Source organism: Eleutherodactylus coqui, chromosome 9 (assembly GCF_035609145.1).
Source record: "Eleutherodactylus coqui strain aEleCoq1 chromosome 9, aEleCoq1.hap1, whole genome shotgun sequence".
Lineage (NCBI taxonomy): Eukaryota > Metazoa > Chordata > Amphibia > Anura > Eleutherodactylidae > Eleutherodactylus > Eleutherodactylus coqui.
In genome coordinates this window covers 92,043,745-92,063,854 of record NC_089845.1, presented here as the reverse complement: position 1 = coordinate 92,063,854, position 20,110 = coordinate 92,043,745, and the positions used below count along the sequence as shown (strand labels likewise).

Genomic DNA, 20,110 nt, shown 5'->3' with positions numbered 1-20,110 from the left:
GGGGTTTTTTTAGGCCTTCCCTGACTCGAGTATAAGCCGAGGGGGGCTTTTTCAGCACAAAAAAAATGGGCTGAAAAACTAGGCTTATACTCGAGTATATATGGTACTTGCTTCTTGTACACTGTACAGGCTATAAGCAATGGTTAAGGCTTACTTTTTTTTATTAAATACGCAAAGTCCCTGTTCACACACGTGAGCATTTTTACCTTTCTATATTCTAATTAAGTTTTTCTTTTTTAATGAGACAGCATGTAGCTATATACATTGTTTTTTCCATGTGGGTTTTAGAACTGCCTTTATCAGAATGAGACTTTTTTTCAGCAACAACTTATTGTTTAGATTTAAGGCCCGCATTTCATGTCCCAACTCCATTTGAGACATGTTAGTGGCGCTGAAACATTTTACTACTACACCTATCGAGACGACTGAACAAACTCTCTTTTAAAACTTTTTCTATGGCAATCACCTCTGCTCTATATGGTCTGTGAGAGGATATTACATTGAGGTGGTATAAGATAAGAGAACTGCAACTCACAGTATTTTCCTATCAGCTTTCACCCTATAGAACGGATTGACTTCTTCACTTTCTTCTGATCCATACAAAGCTCCGCCCCTCATGACATACCAGTGGCATCATCACAGGTCCTTCACTACCAACCGTTCGTCTATACTGCTCAGCTCTGCCCTGTCATGTCACATGATGGTGACTGATGTGGTGGGCAAAAGTGAACAACGGCCCATCTGGCATTTCCCAGAGGGACAGTGCGGCCCTGGCCCCGTATATAATATGCATGATGGGATTTCCCCATTTAAACACAAACACAGAAGTCTTCTAACACTTTCAACATTTTATTTACATTGTACGACTAGCTGCAGCCTCAGGTCACATTATCCAGATCCTTTCCATATACATCTGCTGTATAAGAATGCAGTTTATTGGAATGAAGGCTGTAAACAAATGTTTGCTGTCTGTTATAAGTAACAAACAGGAGCTGCTTTACAGAGTTACTCATCCTCAGATTCAATGAACGAGATCGGACTTGAACACACTTTGACACGACAGTCTCCTAGTCTGCTTCTATGCCTCTTGCAAAAGAAATGCCAGCATGTGTTCCCGTTGCAATGTACTATAAAATAGCATTCCTTTTGCCAAACCAGGTGTATACAGAATTGCTTGCCATTTCCAGAGCTTTGACCAAGTGTGATATATATATATATATTAACGTCCATGTGACTACAATCTATCCTCATGCTATTCTTTTGTGACATACGCATTACAGTTCGAGGCAAACAAAAACTTTCTAACACTGCTCTAGGACCAGGAAAATCAACAAGTGCCGCCCAGTCCGTCTGCCTTGCATGTGTCAAATGATCCAATACAGGCAAGACGGTTGAGAAGTACTTCGTGCCGTGCTTGTCTCAAAGTCCCTGTAAATGGAATCACTAGAAGAGGGTTTCAATTTATTGACAATGTGCAGAAGTGCAATAGCCAAAAGTGCAAATACCCAAAGTAACCAACCAGCTAAAGCCTGATGTGGGTTCATAACACTTTGCACTTCAGAGCTAATAACCCCATCCTGAATTAATGCCAGCCATACCACAGTATAATACTGCACATTCAAATATCAATGACATTTAAATAATATTCTATACTTGGCCCCATATATAACATGTATGAGGGAAACAAAAAGAAAAATGCAATTTTTAGCATTTTCTTGTTCCACAAATGATTCTTTCTAGAGAGAAGATAAGCTAGCCAGATTGTAAGAGACGCTACAGGGCTAAAGCTGGTCATAAACGGCACAATGCAAGTGCCCAATCCCGTCTCCAAGATATTAGGAGATCCCTCCCATTTCTTTTAGACAGATTCTCATGGGACGTGCAACTATCTCTCATCGGTTTACAGTAAAGGCCCCATACACATTAGGTTAAAGACGTCAGAAGCCACCAACCTCGGTGGAACCAGCCAACTATATGTTTTCTTTGAGGGCTTCCCGACTCTTCCCCAACAAGGGGAAAGAAGGATCAGTCAAGTTGAATTTCAATGCTTCATCCTATTATCCTCCTTGGAAATAAGCTACTGCCAAGTTCATGTATATGGGAGAGTCGGTAGAAATAGCAGTCAGCCAAATGAGCAATCGGCTGAGACTTACTGAAGGTGTTGGGCACCATAAATGTTGGCTATCTAGTCAGCTATGACCCACTTTACACAATCACATTGCCTCGTGGCTGAAAATCAGAGGTACACATCTTCGAAAAGAACCATCTCTTAATGAAACATTCCTGTGACAGCTACGTGAATATCAGGCGCTAGCAAGGAGGACTTTATTTTGCAAGTACATTCAGATCATTATAGGCATGATAATTATAAGCCTGTGATACCTTTAAAGGAGAACTTTTCTTATGCTGAGATTTCCTGAATGACATTTAATGTGAATGCCCATCTTTGAATATCATTTTAAAGGTTTACATAAAAAAAAATATTCTATAGCCGCATTCATAATTAATCAGGTTGCAGAGCTGAAACCACCCGGTATCTCTTCCAGGCTCAATTTATGCACATAATTTGCCTTGGTGATTTACATTCTGGGAAGTGTTATCTTTACACCAAGCACTGCATAACTGATGCAAGAAAAAAAAGTAAATGCATTATGGGAACTCCGCTAAGCTCTTAGTGAATTGGACTGCTTCCATCACCAACCAGGGTCAGTACAAGATAAGTAATTCAATGTGTTGGCAAATGTATTCACCTCTTTATGTAAATTGTATCTATATATAATCTGCATAATCGTGTTTATAAATGGAAATCTTATTTAGAATTCTGCAACAGACTTCATACTGCTTAAAGGGGTCTATCCAACAAAATGAACTTATTCCCTATCCACAAGATAGGGAATAAATATCTTATTGGTGAGGTCCAATCGTTGGAACCCCCACCAGTTTCAAGAGGTGTTGTAGGAGGAGTTAAATGATATTCACACTGATAGCCGAGTGCTTGCTTGTACCTGGCTATCTCCAGCAGCCTTCTCCGTTTCTCCAGGTCTTTAGAGCATGCTGGACATTAGCGGATGAATTTTGCCATATTTTCATATGAGATGTGATGAACTTTTGATAAAGTTAACCAAGGGTGGTTTCATATCTGTGTTTGGGGTTCCGGTTTCCTGCTCCATTCGGGGAGCCGGAAAGGGGAATCCCCTCAGTCTTATGATGGAACTAAACTGTGCCGAACTGACTCTGTTCGGTTTCCACTCAGCTGCCCGGCCTTTTACAGGAAGTAAGTGTGATGCATGCAGTGCTTTTCCTTCCGGTATCTTGTCCCGGATCTGCGATGGAAACTCCGGCCGGAGGTTCCAATGTAAATGTGAAACCACCCTAAGTGCATTGAAAAGTATCAGTATCGTTCATTGAAGCTTGATTGCGAATACGGGCTCAGACAACTGACACCATTTCCCTGGAGTGCTTCTTGATTCATTCTCTTTCATTCCCATTGAAAGGGAGTGGTAGTGTGCACGCATGACCGCAGCTCCATTCATCTGGGGGACACTCGACATCAGGGGAAGTCCTAACAGACTGCCCCAACGATCACATCCTTATCCACCCATCCTGAAAATAGGGAATAAGCTCATTTCATGGGCCAACCTCTTTAACAGCACTTCCTTCGAACACCCCAGCAGTATATAGTCTGTTGCCAAGATGCAAACGACATAAATCTAAATGTCACACAGCAAATCTCAGCAGAAGGAACCCTATAATACAGATGTAAAAAAAATTACTGCTGCTCTTTCAGGAAACAAAAAAAATTCATGAATGTAAATCGAAGTGATCAAGCAACACTAGATCAGAAAAAAATACTTATGTGAAACCCCTACACTCCTGAATATCTTTTTTTTTTCTCTTTTGCGCAGGTGTACAGGGGTTTCTCCGCAACACACGTTGCATAATATGTCCATGAACAATGGGAGTGAAAACTAGGAGACATCCAAGCCAACAATGAGGAGTCATGTGCAAATTGTGCCCAGTTTATACGTTGTCAAGGCTAAAAGGGCTTTCCCTCTCAGCTGCAGAGGCATGCAACAATACATATTGCAGGCCTTTTAGAAATTCGTGGCGGGGACTGGGAGGAAGTATGGAAACATTCCCACATCACTTAAATGTTGTAGGATTGTCCTTCTGGAGGCTGTGGGAGCTTCATATTTTCTTTGGACATCATCATGCGTCTAAGTTCTTGGAGAACAACTTTAATGCTATAGGAGTTTTGCCATTTAGCTAAAACGGGTATGCATCGTGAATCCACCTGGAGGAAAGGGAGAGAAAGATACTGTAAATGGATAGAAGTATACAGCGCAGTCCGAAATAAACCTGTCAGATGTCATGTCCTGTTGTGAGCATAGGGTCAGCTTCATTTAGTCACCCGTGGTAGCCTTAGCACAAGCACCAATGTTTCCGGTTACGCTGGGCAGACAAGTTTGACACTTTTTAAGATGGAACAATTACCGTTCACGAAATCGTTCAAACGAGCAAAAGTGAACAATAATCGTTCAGTCCAAACAGGAGACCGAACTAACGATGATAAAGTGATGCAGCAAAAGCTTAAATTTGGTATCACCGTAAATCATACTTAGGCCGAATGCAGGATCCCGCAGCGGAATCCGACGCGGTGCACAGCCGGTGACCCCTGCATAGCTGTCTGCAGTGTTCTTCCTCTGTAATGCGGATATGCCAGCGGCGGACACACGCGCAGTACAGATGACGCCGCGCTGTTGCTATGTGATGACACCGATTCCGTGGCCCGTCCTCCCTCGGATTGGACGGCTTCAAATTGACTTCAACGGAAGCCATCCACGCCAAAATAGAGCATACTATTGATTTCCGCCCGTGGACATGGAAAAGAGATTTTTTATAGCATGTCTATGGGCAGCATTTGCTCCGAATTCCGCAATACAAATACGCCCGTGTGCAATGGGCCTTACTCATAGAATAATGTTATTATTTGAACCACATGGTGTTATAAGAAATGCAAAAAACAATGGAACAATTTATTTTGTTCAAACCCCCCCCCCCCCATCCAAAAATAAATAAAAGTTAACAAAGTTAAATTATATGTACCCCCAATTCATGGTAATAAAAACTACAACTCCTGTAAAAGACAAGACCGCATAACATATGAAGTGCGCTAAAAATTAAAATTTACATATGGCATAAAACCTCTGAACTGTTATAAATGTTTCATTAAATTACATTTCTTCTATTTACGAAAGTACAGAGGCATTATGCTGCGAACGGTTTTCAGTATCAGACACCAAATGGAGCATATGATGCAATTTTTTTGTACACCTGTGTGTAATATTATATGTATTACACACACACATGGTATGTAAATAAATTACATTTCCACAACCTTAAAGAGGTTGTCCAGTTGTAAACTATTGATGGCCTATCTGCAAAATAGATGTGGAATGGAAAGAAGGGAGGGAGCACAAAACAGTAGGCAATAAAATGGCCCAAAATGGAGATGAGGACCATGATGGTTAGAAGTGTGCCAGAAGATCTGGAGGTGCTGTCGACCAGAAAACGCACCACCTATGTAGGTGTGAGCGTATGGAGAAGTGTAAGAGGCAAAAACTGCTGGCGCGGCGCAGCGCTCTACAACTTATATGAATAATATTCAAACAACTGGATGAAAATTTCTTTAAACCCTTCCCGTCCCATGACGCAAGGGTACGTCATGGGGGCGGGGTACTTCCCACAAAATGACTTACACTTACATCCTAGGGATAGCGCAAGATCATGACAGATCTTGCGCTATCCCGCAGCGGGAGCCGGCTGTCACTGATATGTAGATCGCGGCATGGGAAGGGTTCACAAAGGGAGCGCGCTCCCTCTGTGATGTTGCCGGACTCTCGCGATATAATCACAGAGAGCCCAGCTGGTTGCTATGGCAATAGGACGCCAGATACCGGCGTCCTGTATTGCCAGAGCCTGTGATCGCTGTATAAGCGATAAGGCATGGCAGGACAGAAGTCCTGCCATGCCTTATCACAGCGATCATTGGTGCTGTGCTTTAAGTCCTCCAGAGGGACACAAAGAGAGTAAAAAAATAAATAAAAATGTACGAAAAAATATGTAAAAAAAAAACAACAAAATAAAACCCCTTTTTAGGTGTCTTCTCTCATATTAGCAGAAAAAAAAGGTTAAAGGAATTAAAATCCCACATATTTGGTATCGGCGTGTCTGTAACGACGCGTACAATAAGTTGAACACGCTTTTTATTCTGCACGGCAAAAAGCGTAAAAACGCTTAAAAAAAAAAAAAAAAGAGGCAAAATGCTAATTTTTAGCATTTCACCTGCCAAAAAATGCAATACAAGTGATCAAAAAAGGCGTTATACACCAATATGGTACCAGTAAAAACTACAACTCATTTCGCAAAAAATAAGCCCTCACAAAGCTCCGTACATAGAAAAATAAAAAAGTTACAGGACTTTGAATGCAGCGATTTAGAAAAGTGGAGAAACCAAAAAAAAAAAAAAAAGAATTTTTGTATCATAACTGTACCGACCCGCAGAAAAAAAATGTATTGTGTCATTTATGCTGCATCATTACCGCTTTAAAAAAAAATTTAAAAAAATCTATGGCAGAATTGATGCGTTTTCTCTCCCTGTTATGATTAAAAAAAAATTATAAAAGTTTTACAATCTAGTCTATGTACCCAAAAATGGCACCAATAAAAACTACAGTTCGCCACGCAAAAAACAACCCCTCATACAGCCGTGCCGAAGGAAACGTAAAAAACTTATGGCTTTTGAAAAATGGAGATATAAATTTGCCAAAAATCGTTGCGTCCTTATGCCCAAAATAGGCCATGTCATTAAGGGGTTAATTAATATAGCGGCAAATAGCATAAGAAAACGCATTTCGAAGCAAAACCCCTTCAACAGTTCAACTGCAATAAATACAGTTGGAGACCTAGGCAGGGAGAGGTCCCAACTGTGGAGGATGACGCTGGGATGCCAGTGCTATATTAATTAAAAAGGAGAAATGTTCATCCAGTTGTTTTTTAATTATTTATATAACTTGTGCACTCCTCTATCTGAAAAATGGCTCATCAGTAATACATCGGTGGGGGGCCATCAGTAGAGAACCCTGCTATTCTCTGGGTCAGTGCACTTGTGTACTTTGCTAATTTCTGCAGAAAGCAGACAGCTCTGTTCACACTACAGTGGCCAGACTTGGTATTGCAAGCCAATTTCCTATGGAAATGAATAAGAACGCCAAAAAAATCTAAATAACTGCATCCTTAACAGGTTAAATATTTATTTTTGCTTTTAAATTTCAGCCTAAAAAGTATTCTCATCCCCAAAGATTACACCAAGGCTCTATATACTTACCATGCCATTGGAGCTATTTATACCATTCATGTTTATTTTTGTTTCAAATCTAACTGTCGGAGGGGCTTCAGGGTACTTGGGGCCACATTCTATTTTCAAGCTGTATATTCTATTTTCATAATTTGTCTGAAAAAAATGAACAACATTTCACTGGAGATGCACGATATTGCTATATAAACCACACAAGCAAACTGTTCAGAGTAAGACCCTGTTCACACCTCACTTTGTCTACATTTGATTAAGAGTAGCACCTGTCACCCGTAGACTAAAGTTCTTCAATGACTCTTCATGACGAATCTGTTAAAAGGATACTATTATATCATATGGGTGATGGATGCCGCTATTAGGCTTCCGTTTAACGCATCCATCACCAATAGGCTATAATGGCATTCGTTTAGTGGACTTGTCTTTGAAAAACTCATGATTGTATGTTTAATGGATGCCTGTGGCAGATGCCATACATCGGCATCCCTCACCTATAGGCTGTCATGTTAAAAAGCATATGCTAATTTACTGGATTCCACAGGATGGAGTATCACTTTTCCCAGTATAATCCCATATATTGTCCAGAAAGGGGCCAAAAGAAGACTGTCTGATTCATGAGCCCCGTGGACACACTTAGCATGTACATTGGGAGCTTTCACAATATACATGCTGGACCTAAACAAAAAACACGATGTGAACAGACCCCAAAATATAATACTGGAGTAATGTCCTCCAGAAAGAGTAAGCTAGCGCCAAGAAGAAAAACCGTGTAAGGAGTGAATATTGATAAGGTAAAATAGGCTGATGCCTAGAGCTTTGTGGACCTAGTAGGACCTGTCCATAGCATTTAACTAACTAGGCCCCATGTCAGTGGTGGACGGGTGTAGAGTACAGAGTGAGATGAGCTATTCTGTGGATGGTCTGTCTGCAGTGCTGAGCCACCCCCAGTATAAAGAGTAGTGTTGGGTATCTGTGGCCTTCACCATAATGGGACGTGAGGGGTCCTATGGTAATCACTGTTATTTGGGGGGGTCCCTTTTAATGAGGGCATGCACTATTTAATAACCCTTTGCAATCCAATTTTGGATTCAGGGTTTCATAGGGGGCTCTTTCTGCCATTATACAATGGCGCCGTCTGCTGGCTAGAGCCAGTACTGTGGTATGGGACATGTTGGAGAGGCCCCTGACAACAGAGCGGCCAGTAATATACGGTGAGAATACCCTGCCGGACGTCTTTCAACATCGTAGCTGTACAGCCTTCAATCAGAATGTCTTCAGATGTCAGACAGTGGATTGGAAAGGGTTAATAGATTGATAACTACTTGAGACAGGTTTTTTTGGTTTGTTTTTTTTATGTACTTGATTTTTTTTTTTTTTTACAGTTGATCTTCAGAAGCATCCAGTAGTTCTATACGTTCCCAAGACGGTCTATCCCTGAAAAACCTTGGGATGTGTTTGTGTATAAGATTGCGACTTAAATCAGCAAGGAACTCACTCGCGGAGGCCCAATTATCATTCCAGTCCATCTAGCAAGAGTCATATCTTCATCATTTTCAAGGCCCCAACTAACTGTGCCATCTCCAACTCCTTTTTGCCCCTCTTCAAGTTCTTCCAGCAATTGGAAATTACGAGGAACTGTAACTAGGAAAGAAAATAATATGAAGTAAAGCATCATACTAAATATTTTCAACATGTTGCAAAAATTAGTTAGCAGCGTCCCCCCCCCCCCCCCCATTTACAGAAATTGGGTTTAATTAGCCCGAAATATAAAAGTAACAAATCTTTTGATAAATCAGCACGTCCGATGCCATTCTCCTCACTGACATTTGAGGCTTACTATTTGGAAAGCGGAAAAATGATATGCTGTCCCTAGGCTACGTTCACATCTGTGTTAGGGAATTCCATTTTCCGACTCCGTTATGGAAGCAAGAAAATGAAATCCCCTGGCTGAACCGATCCATTTTATGACGGAACTGAAAGGTGTCAGATGGAAACCATTGACTATCATGGGGTCTGTTCTTTCAACTGGCCTTTCCCGACGCAGATGTGAACACAGACTTAGCTTATCTCTGGATTAAGTCACTGTGGAGAGTAACCCTGCAAAAAACTGCTGCGAAGGACGGGAGGGGGGGGGGGGGGGGGAGATAAGCGGAAATATAAGGCGGCTTGTCATTTTCACATTATGGGTCAAAGAGTGTTCCTTCAAGGATAGGTTGTATATACACATACTTCTTTACAGCTTCTGCCGTACAGTAGATCTTGGCTTTATCGTATTCACAATTCGTCAGACATATTTATAGCATAGGATTGATCAAACCAAGGTCATCAATAGTTGATTGGTGGGGAGGGTGCTGCTTGGGATCCACCAACCCGCTGTTAGTGCAGCATGCCGGGTGCCATCATTGTTGTTCAGAACTGGAAGTCTAATTAATAGGAGTGCTATTACACTTCCAGCTCATCATTGTGGTCAGAGTCAGAAGTGCAATAGGAGTTTTGGCCTCATTGATTCAATGGGATTAAAGACAGCTATTACACTACCGGCCATGAACACCAATTACAGCGACCGGCTTGCAGCATTGACCCCGGGACGGATGATCGGCTGATTGGTGGGAATCCCAAGGGTGCACTGTGCAGCCATGTCTGGGTCCCCCATACATTAGGACAAGCATTGAAGATGCACTGTGTAGTCATGTTTGAGTCCACTATACATTAGGACAAGTACTAAGGGTGCATTGTGTAGTCATGTCTGTGTCCCCTATACATTAGGACAAGCATTGAAGATGCACTGTGTAGTCATGTCTGTGTCCCCTATACATTAGGACAAGCATTGAAGATGCACTGTGTAGTCATGTCTGTGTCCCCTATACATTAGGACAAGCATTGAAGATGCACTGTGTAGTCATGTCTGTGTCCCCTATACATTAGGACAAGTACTAAGGGTGCACTGTGTAGTCATGTCGGTGTCCCCTATACATTAGGACTAGAGATGAGCGAACATGTCCGTTACGGACACATCCGCACCCGGACACCGGCTTCGCCGAACACTGCAGTGTTCGCGCGTAAGTGTCCGGGTGCCGCCGGGGGGCGGGGAGATGCGCGGCGGCGCGGGCGGCAGTAGCGGGGAACAGGGGGGAGCCCTCTCTCTCTCCCTCTCCCCCCCACTCCCCGCCGCACCCCCCCGCGCTGCCACGGCGGCCCCCGAACTTTTTCGCCCGAACACTGAAGTGTTCGCAAAGTTCGGTGTTCGGGCGAAAAAGGGGCGGGGCCGAACGTGTTCGCTCATCTCTAATTAGGACAAGTACTAAGGGTGCACTGTGTAGTCATGTCGGTGTCCCCTATACATTAGGAGAAGTACTAAGTGTGCACTGTGTAGTCATGTTTGAGTCCCCTATACATTAGGACAAATACTAAGGGTGCACTGTGTAGTCATGTCTGTGTCCCCTATACATTAGGACAAGTACTAAGGGTGCACTGTGTAGTCATGTCTGGGTCCCCTATACATTAGGACAAGTACTAAGTGTGCACTGTATAGTCATGTTTGGGTCCCCTATACATTAGGACAAGTACTAAGGGCGCACTGTGTAGTCATGTCTGGGTCCCCTATATATTAGGACAATTACGAAGGGTGCACTGTGTAGTCATGTCTGGGTCCTCTATATATATTAGGACAAGTACCAAGTGTGCACTATGCAGTCATGCCTGCGTCCCCTATATATTAGGACAATTACAAAGGGTGCACTGTGTAGCCATGTCTGGGTCCCCTATATATTAGGACAATTACGAAGGGTGCACTGTGTAGCCATGTCTGGGTCCCCTATATATTAGGACAATTACGAAGGGTGCACTGTGTAGTCATGTCGGTGTCCCCTATACATTAGGAGAAGTACTAAGGGTGCACTGTGTAGTCATGTTTGAGTCCCCTATACATTAGGACAAATACTAAGGGTGCACTGTGTAGTCATGTCTGTGTCCCCTATACATTAGGACAAGTACTAAGGGTGCACTGTGTAGTCATGTCTGGGTCCCCTATACATTAGGACAAGTACTAAGTGTGCACTGTGTAGTCATGTTTGGGTCCCCTATACATTAGGACAAGTACTAAGGGCGCACTGTGTAGTCATGTCTGGGTCCCCTATATATTAGGACAATTACGAAGGGTGCACTGTGTAGTCATGTCTGGGTCCTCTATATATATTAGGACAAGTACCAAGTGTGCACTATGCAGTCATGCCTGCGTCCCCTATATATTAGGACAATTACAAAGGGTGTACTGTGTAGCCATGTCTGGGTCCCCTATATATTAGGACAATTACGAAGGGTGCACTGTGTAGTCATGTCTGGGTCCCCTATATATTAGGACAATTACTAAGGGTGCCCTATGTAGCCATTTCTGGGTCCACTATATATTAGGATAAGTACTAAGGGTGCACTGTGTAGTCATGTCTGTGTCCCCTATACATTAGGACAAGTACTAAGGGTGCACTGTGTAGTCATGTCTGTGTCCCCTATACATTAGGACAAGCATTGAAGATTCACTGTGTAGTCATGTCTGTGTCCCCTATACATCAGGACAAGTACTAAGGGTGCACTGTGTAGTCATGTCGGTGTCCCCTATACATTAGGACAAGTACTAAGTGTGCACTGTGTAGTCATGTCGGGGTCCCCTATACAGTAGGACAAGTACTAAGTGTGCACTGTGTAGTCATGTTTGGGTCCCCTATACAGTAGGACAAGTACTAAGGGTGCACTGTGTAGTCATGTCGGGGTCCCCTATACAGTAGGACAAGTACTAAGGGTGCACTGTGTAGCCATGTCTGGGTCCCCTATACAGTAGGACAAATACTAAGGGTGCACTGTGTAGTCATGTCTGTGTCTCCTATACATTAGGACAAGTACTAAGGGTGCACTGTGTAGTCATGTCTGGGTCCCCTATATATTAGGACAAGTACTAAGGGTGCACTGTATAGCCATGTCTAGGTCCCCTATATATTAGGACAACTACTAAGGGTCCACTGTATAGCCATGTCTGGGTCCCCTATACATTAGCACAAGTACTAAGGGTGCACTATGTAGCCATGTCTGGGTCCCCTATATATTAGGACATGTACTAAGGGTGCACTGTGTAGTCATGTCTTGTCCCCTATATTTTAGATGTTTGAAGGGTGCACTGTGTAGTTGTGTCTGGGTCACCTATATATTAGGCCAAGTACTAAGGGTGCACTGTGTAGCCATGTCTGGTTCCCCTGTATATTAAGACAAGTACTAAGGGCGCACTGTGTACCGGGGGTGACATGTGTGGTCCTATATTAGGGGTGACGACATGCACAGGGGCGTGATATGCAAGGTTGTGCACAGGGGCGTGATATGCGAGGTTGTGCACAGGGGAGGATGTGTGATGTTTTAGAAAAGGGGCGAGGCTGTATACAGCGGGTGATAGGTGATGTTCTATACAGCGGGTGATAGGTGATGTTCTATACAGCGGGTGATAGGTGATGTTCTATACAGCGGGTGATAGGTGATGTTCTATACAGCGGGTGATAGGTGATGTTTAGAGATGAGCGAACGTGCTCGGCCCCGCCCCTTTTTCGCCCGAATACGGCGATTTTCGAGTACTTCACTACTCGGGTGAAAAGTACTCGGGTGCGCCGGGGGGCGGGGAGAGGCGTGGCGGCGTGGGGGGTAGCAGCGGGGAACAGGAGGGAGCCCTCTCTCTCTCCCTCTCCCCCCCTCCCCCCGCTGCAACCCCCCGCGCCGCCACGGCGACCCCCGAATTTTTTCGCCCGAGTACGGAAGTACTCAAAAATCGCGGTATTCGGGCGAAAAAGGGGCGTGGCCGAGCACGTTCGCTCATCTCTAGTGATGTTCTATACAGCGGGTGATAGGTGATGTTCTATACAGCAGGCGAGGCTATAAACAGGAGATGATATGTGATGCTCTATACAGGGGGTGATATGTGATGTTCTATACAGCGGGTGAGGCTATAAACAGGAGATGATATGTGATGCTCTATACAGGGGGTGATATTCTATACAGAGGTGAGGCTGTAAACAGGGGGTGATATGTGATATACAGGGGGTGATGATATGTGATGTTTTATACAGGGGGTGAGGCTGTATACAGGGGGTGATATGTGAGGTTCTATACAGGGGGTGAGGCTGTATACAGGGGGTGATATGTGAGGTTCTATACAGGGGGTGAGGCGGTATACAGGGGTGATATGTGAGGTTCTATACAGGGGGTGGGGCTGTATACAGGGGTGATATGTGAGGTTCTATACAGGGGTGATATGTGATGTTCTATACAGGGGGTGAGACTGTATATAGGGGTTGATATGTGATGTTCTATACAGGGGTGAGGGTGTATACAGTGGGTTATATGTGATGTTATATACAGGGGGTGATATGCGATGTTATATACAGGGGGTGAGGGTGTATACAGGGGGTGATATGTGATGTTATATACAGGGATAAGGGTGTATACAGTGGGTTGATATGTGATGTTATATACAGGGGTGAGGGTGTATACAGTGCGTTGATATGTGATGTTATATACAGGGGTGAGGGTGTATACAGTGGGTTGATATGTGATGTTATATACAGGGGTGAGGGTGTATACAGTGCATGATATGTGATGTCATATACAGGGGGTGAGGGTGTATACAGGGGGATGATATCATATACAGGCGGTGATATGTGATGTCATATACAGGGGGTGAGGGTGTATACAGGGGTGATATGTGAGGTTCTATACAGGGGTGAGGGTGTATACAGGGTTTGATATGTGATGTTCTATACAGGGGTGAGGGTGTATACAGGGTTTGATATGTGATGTTCTATACAGGGATAAGGGTGTATACAGTGGGTTGATATGTGATGTTATATACAGGGATAAGGGTGTATACAGTGGGTTGATGTGTGATGTTATATACAGGGATAAGGGTGTATACAGTGGGTTGATGTGTGATGTTATATACAGGGATAAGGGTGTATACAGTGGGTTGATATGTGATGTTATATACAGGGAAAAGGGTGTATACAGTGGGTTGATATGTGATGTTATATACAGGGAAAAGGGTGTATACAGTGGGTTGATATGTGATGTTATATACAGGGATAAGGGTGTATACAGTGGGTTGATGTGTGATGTTCTATACAAGGATAAGGGTGTATACAGTGGGTTGATGTGTGATGTTATATACAGGGGTGAGGGTGTATACAGTGCATGATATGTGATGTCATATACAGGGGGTGAGGGTGTATACAGGGGGATGATATCATATACAGGGGGTGATATGTGATGTCATATACAGGTGTTATGTGAGGTTATATACGGGGGTGCGGGTGTATACAGTGGGTGAGGTTGTATATAGGGGGTGATATGTGATGTTCTCTATACAGGGGGTGAGGCTGTACACAGGGGGTGATATGTGAGGTTCTATACAGGGGTGAGGGTGTATAAAGTGGGTTATATGTGATGTTATATAAAGGGTTGAGGGTGTATACAGGGGGTGATATGCGATGTTCTATACAGAGGGTGAGACTGTATACAGGGTTTGATATGTGATGTTCTATACAGGGGTGAGGGTGTATACAGGGTTTGATATGTGATGTTCTATACAGGGGTGAGGCTGTATACAGTGGGTGATATGTGATGTTATATACAGGGGTGAGGCTGTATACAGTGGGTGATATGTGATGTTATATACAGGGGTGAGGCTGTATACAGTGGGTGATATGTGATGTTATATACAGGGGTGAGGCTGTATACAGTGGGTGATATGTGATGTTATATACAGGGGTGAGGCTGTATACAGTGGGTGATATGTGATGTTATATACAGGGGTGAGGCTGTATACAGTGGGTGATATGTGATGTTATATACAGGGGTGAGGCTGTATACAGTGGGTGATATGTGATGTTATATACAGGGGTGAGGCTGTATACAGTGGGTGATATGTGATGTTATATACAGGGGTGAGGCTGTATACAGTGGGTGATATGTGATGTTATATACAGGGGTGAGGCTGTATACAGTGGGTGATATGTGATGTTATATACAGGGGTGAGGCTGTATACAGTGGGTGATATGTGATGTTATATACAGGGGTGAGGCTGTATACAGTGGGTGATATGTGATGTTATATACAGGGGTGAGGCTGTATACAGTGGGTGATATGTGATGTTATATACAGGGGTGAGGCTGTATACAGTGGGTGATATGTGATGTTATATACAGGGGTGAGGCTGTATACAGTGGGTGATATGTGATGTTATATACAGGGGTGAGGCTGTATACAGTGGGTGATATGTGATGTTATATACAGGGGTGAGGCTGTATACAGTGGGTGATATGTGATGTTATATACAGGGGTGAGGCTGTATACAGTGGGTGATATGTGATGTTATATACAGGGGTGAGGCTGTATACAGTGGGTGATATGTGATGTTATATACAGGGGTGAGGCTGTATACAGTGGGTGATATGTGATGTTATATACAGGGGTGAGGCTGTATACAGTGGGTGATATGTGATGTTATATGCAGGGGTGAGGCTGTTTACAGTGGGTGATATGTGATGTTATATGCAGGGGTGAGGCTGTATACAGTGGGTGATATGTGATGTTATATACAGGGGTGAGGCTGTATACAGTGGGTGATATGTGATGTTATATACAGGGGTGAGGCTGTATACAGTGGGTGATATGTGATGTTATATACAGGGGTGAGGCTGTATACAGTGGGTGATATGTGATGTTATATACAGGGGTGAGGCTGTATACAGTGGGTGATATGTGATGTTATATACAGGGGTGAGGCTGTATACAGTGGGTGATATGTGATGTTATATACAGGGGTGAGGCTGTATACAGTGGGTGATATGTGATGTTATATACAGGGGTGAGGCTGTATACAGTGGGTGATATGTGATGTTATATACAGGGGTGAGGCTGTATACAGTGGGTGATATGTGATGTTATATACAGGGGTGAGGCTGTATACAGTGGGTGATATGTGATGTTATATACAGGGGTGAGGCTGTATACAGTGGGTGATATGTGATGTTATATACAGGGGTGAGGATGTATACAGTGGGTGATATGTGATGTTATATACAGGGGTGAGGATGTATACAGTGGGTGATATGTGATGTTATATACAGGGGTGAGGATGTATACAGTGGGTTGATATGTGATGTTATATACAGGGGTGAGGGTGTATACAGTGCATGATATGTGATGTCATATACTGGGGTGAGGGTGTATACAGTGCATGATATGTGATGTCATATACAGGGGGTGAGGGTGTATACAGGGGGGTGATCTGTGATGTCATACAGGGGTGAGGGTGTATACAGTGCATGATATGTGATGTCATATACAGGGGGTGAGGGTGTATACAGGGGGGTGATATGTGATGTCATATACAGGTGTTATGTGAGGTTATATACGGGGGTGATGTTATATAGAGGGAGTGATATGTGAGGTTATATACAGGGGTGCGGGTGTATACAGTGGGTGAGGTTGTATATAGGGGGGTGATGTTATATACAGGGGGTGATATGTGATGTTATATACAGGGGTGCGGGTGTATACAGTGGGTGAGGTTGTATATAGGGGGGTGATGTTATATACAGGGGTGAGGGTGTATACAGTGGGTTGATATGTGATGTTATATACAGGGGTGAGGGTGTATACAGTGCATGATATGTTATGTCATATACAGGGGTGAGGGTGTATACAGTGCATGATATGTTATGTCATATACAGGGGTGAGGGTGTATACAGTGCATGATATGTGATGTCATATACAGGGGGTGAGGGTGTATACAGGGGGGTGATATGTGATATCATATACAGGTGTTATGTGAGGTTGTATACAGGGGGGTGTTATGTGAGGTTATATACAGGGGTGCGGGTGTATACAGTGGGTGAGGTTGTATATAGGGGGGTGATGTTACAACAGGGGGTGATATGTGATGTTATATACAGGGGCCGCTCCGCATACTACAGCCTTGGTACTGCCACATCTTCTACCACTTCCCCACGAACTTCCTGCAATCTGCCCAGACATGGTGGCCGTGCGGGCGGCTGTCCTGGGCACACAGTGGTTGCGGGCAGCAGGGCCGGCCTAGTGCAGCCGGCAGCACATACACCGCGCCTCCATGGGGCAGTGCTGGCGCACAAGTGACCGCCGACATGACGGAGCACCGGCGAGGAAGCGACACACCCCGGCAGACAGGCGGCCGCAGCGCACCGCGCTGACAAGTAGGAAAAGTTATCCATTAGTAAGCATTCCCCAGCGTCTCCTCCACCACCAACCTGCGCTCACCGCCATCTTCTCCGCCGCCGAGCACCGGAGCCCACGCAGCTGATGTCAGCACGTACACCGCCCCCTACCGGCGGCGTCATTTCCGTCGGCAGAAGAATGTGCAGAGCCGCGGTCCTGCGGCCGAGAGCAGGCGGTGACCGGCGGGCGTGGAGCGCTCAGTATGTCACCAGGGAATAAGCTATAATATGAGCCATCGGCAGGTAGAAAAGCCGCCAGCGGAGCAGCAGTGGGTGGCAGTGAGAGCCGCTTCTCCTCCAGCAGGGGAATTAGCTCAGATGGTAGAGCGCTCGCTTAGCATGCGAGAGGTAGCGGGATCGATGCCCGCATTCTCCACGAGTTACTTTTTCTTCTTTGAATATTGATATTTCCATTTTCTCACTAATAAACTGAGTGTATAAAACATTATGGACTCCGGGGGTGAATCATCTCTAAGCAAACCTGTTCTACTATAATCCTTCAGGGACTGTACCAGAATAGCAAGTTATCCCCCATCACACACAGGATGGGGGAGAACTTACTGATTGTGGGGGTCCCAACACCAAGACCACCGCAGTAAGGAAGGCGACAGGAGCATTGGTCGCACAAGCGCGCTGGCACTCCGTTTATTTTCAATGCAACTGACGGAGATAGACGAGTACTTCGGGTACTTGCTTCAATCCGATTGAAATGAATGGAGTTCCAATCTTGTATGTTCACTAGCACTCCAGTCATTCTGACATTACTGTGGGGGGAGAAGCGGCAGAGGGGGACATGAGTTCTCTATTCTCGAGATCGGCACGATTCTCAATGGTGGAACCCCCACCAATCAGCAAATTAGGGCTTATTCCAACAAACGCACTTGCGCTACATATTACGCACACAAAATATGCACACGTAATACGCAGTGAATGGAACCATTGATTCTATTTTCTGCATATTTGCACAGCACAAGAGTCCATTAAAATCAATGGGCTTATACAAATGCATCGGACATACGCAGGAAACCTTGTATTCGCAGTATATATGTGCACATAATCAATGGGAATTTGTGCCTATTTATTTGTGTGTGCAAGCACGCGGTGTACCTGCGCACACAATGGACAGCAGGCACCTGACTCAGAAATGTGCCCATTAACCCATTCACTTCGGCCGCCTACACATGGGGCAAATTGAATTGCGGATCCCGTGCTTGTCACCGGCGTAGGCAATCCGCCAGTCGATTTGCGTGCAGATTCCTCTGCTCCACGAACACATGCACATTTGCGGACACAATATGCCGAAAATAAAATCGCAGAATGCTTTATTTTAGCTCGGATTCCAGGCGGACAGCTTCCATTGAAGTCAATGGAAGCCGTCCGATCTGTGGGCCTTCTGTAACTGACATTACGGTAGGGTCGCAGGAGACGTGTGCCAGCGGGGACATCCACAATATAGAGAAAGAAAAGATAGGTACGCGGGGTCACTTGCCAGGGGCAGAGCCGGATTCTGATTCTGCTGTGTGCAGACGACCTCTTATATAGAACAATAATGATACTTCCATTAGCTTCTCTACCAATGACCCAATAATTTTCATTTAGAATTGATTTTAGGGTTGTGGAAGGCAAGATTCAAAGGTTGTACCATTAGGCAAGAGATTTTTTTTTTAACGTGAATGGTTAAACTAAACCTCCTATCCAAAGAAGAATGATTTCTATCCCACATGGACAAAATAAGATTCTGTAAGGGACTGGAATGGATTTGAGCCCTGCAGACCATTTTGTATGCAGGAAGTCATCAAACCCAGAATACTCATTGCGCCTCTCAGAGATGTCCTGTTCTTCCTTTAAAAGGCTGACTAGGGCTTAATAATTCTCTCCTCTTTACATGAGGAAGAAATGACTATTTTAAACCTGAATGAAGAAGGACCCCAAGAAATATTTTACGGATGTCTGGGACTAAGTTGTATTTTTGAAAATTAATGATCCAGCCAAGGTTTGAAAAGAGAATCAACACCTGTTTTAAGAGGTTATTCATGTTTTCTGATGACTTTGTTGCAATGAGGAAATCATCCACATATGGGATTACAGTAATTCCTTTTTCCCTAAGGTGAGCAACCATCTCTACTAAAACCTTTGCAAATACTCTAGGTGGGGTACAGATGCCAAAAGGTAAACAAATGAAAATGTAGAACTTTTGAATTCCTCCCTATGGCAAAGCTCAAATATTTCCGAAATATAGAATCAATAGGAATATAATAAGCATCTTTAAGATCAATGGTGCACATAACAGAATTGGTGTCTCTCAAGGGAATTGTACATCTAATGGTTTCCATTTTAAACCTAAAATAAGAAATATACTTATTTAAAGGCTTTAGAATAATCATAGTTTTATAAGAACCATTTGGTTTACCTTGAAATAAAGTAGAATGATCTACTTCCTGCTCCTCAAAGGG

The 20,110-nt window shown here is 44.0% G+C and overlaps 1 protein-coding gene and 1 non-coding gene across 3 annotated transcripts; one reads left to right on the top strand and one right to left on the bottom strand.

Moving 5' to 3' along the window:
* Positions 1-828: 828 nt before the first annotated feature.
* UBE2V2 (ubiquitin conjugating enzyme E2 V2) lies at positions 829-17,796 on the bottom strand. 2 transcript variants are annotated; one of them, XM_066578072.1, is made up of 4 exons: positions 17,691-17,796; positions 8,868-9,013; positions 7,388-7,513; positions 829-4,294 (listed from the first exon to the last, which is right to left on the bottom strand). In XM_066578072.1, the coding sequence occupies exons 1-4, from the start codon at positions 17,704-17,706 to the stop codon at positions 4,148-4,150; spliced, it is 435 nt and encodes a 144-aa protein (XP_066434169.1). In that variant the 5' UTR covers positions 17,707-17,796; the 3' UTR covers positions 829-4,147. The 2 variants fall into 2 exon arrangements, with proteins under 2 accessions (XP_066434169.1, XP_066434170.1); XM_066578073.1 differs by having other exon boundaries at positions 17,701-17,724.
* Positions 17,797-17,960: 164 nt separating this feature from the next.
* On the top strand, positions 17,961-18,033 carry TRNAA-AGC (transfer RNA alanine (anticodon AGC)). The gene has a single exon. It is a non-coding gene; the product is annotated as a tRNA-Ala (tRNA).
* The last annotated feature ends 2,077 nt before the right edge of the window (positions 18,034-20,110 follow it).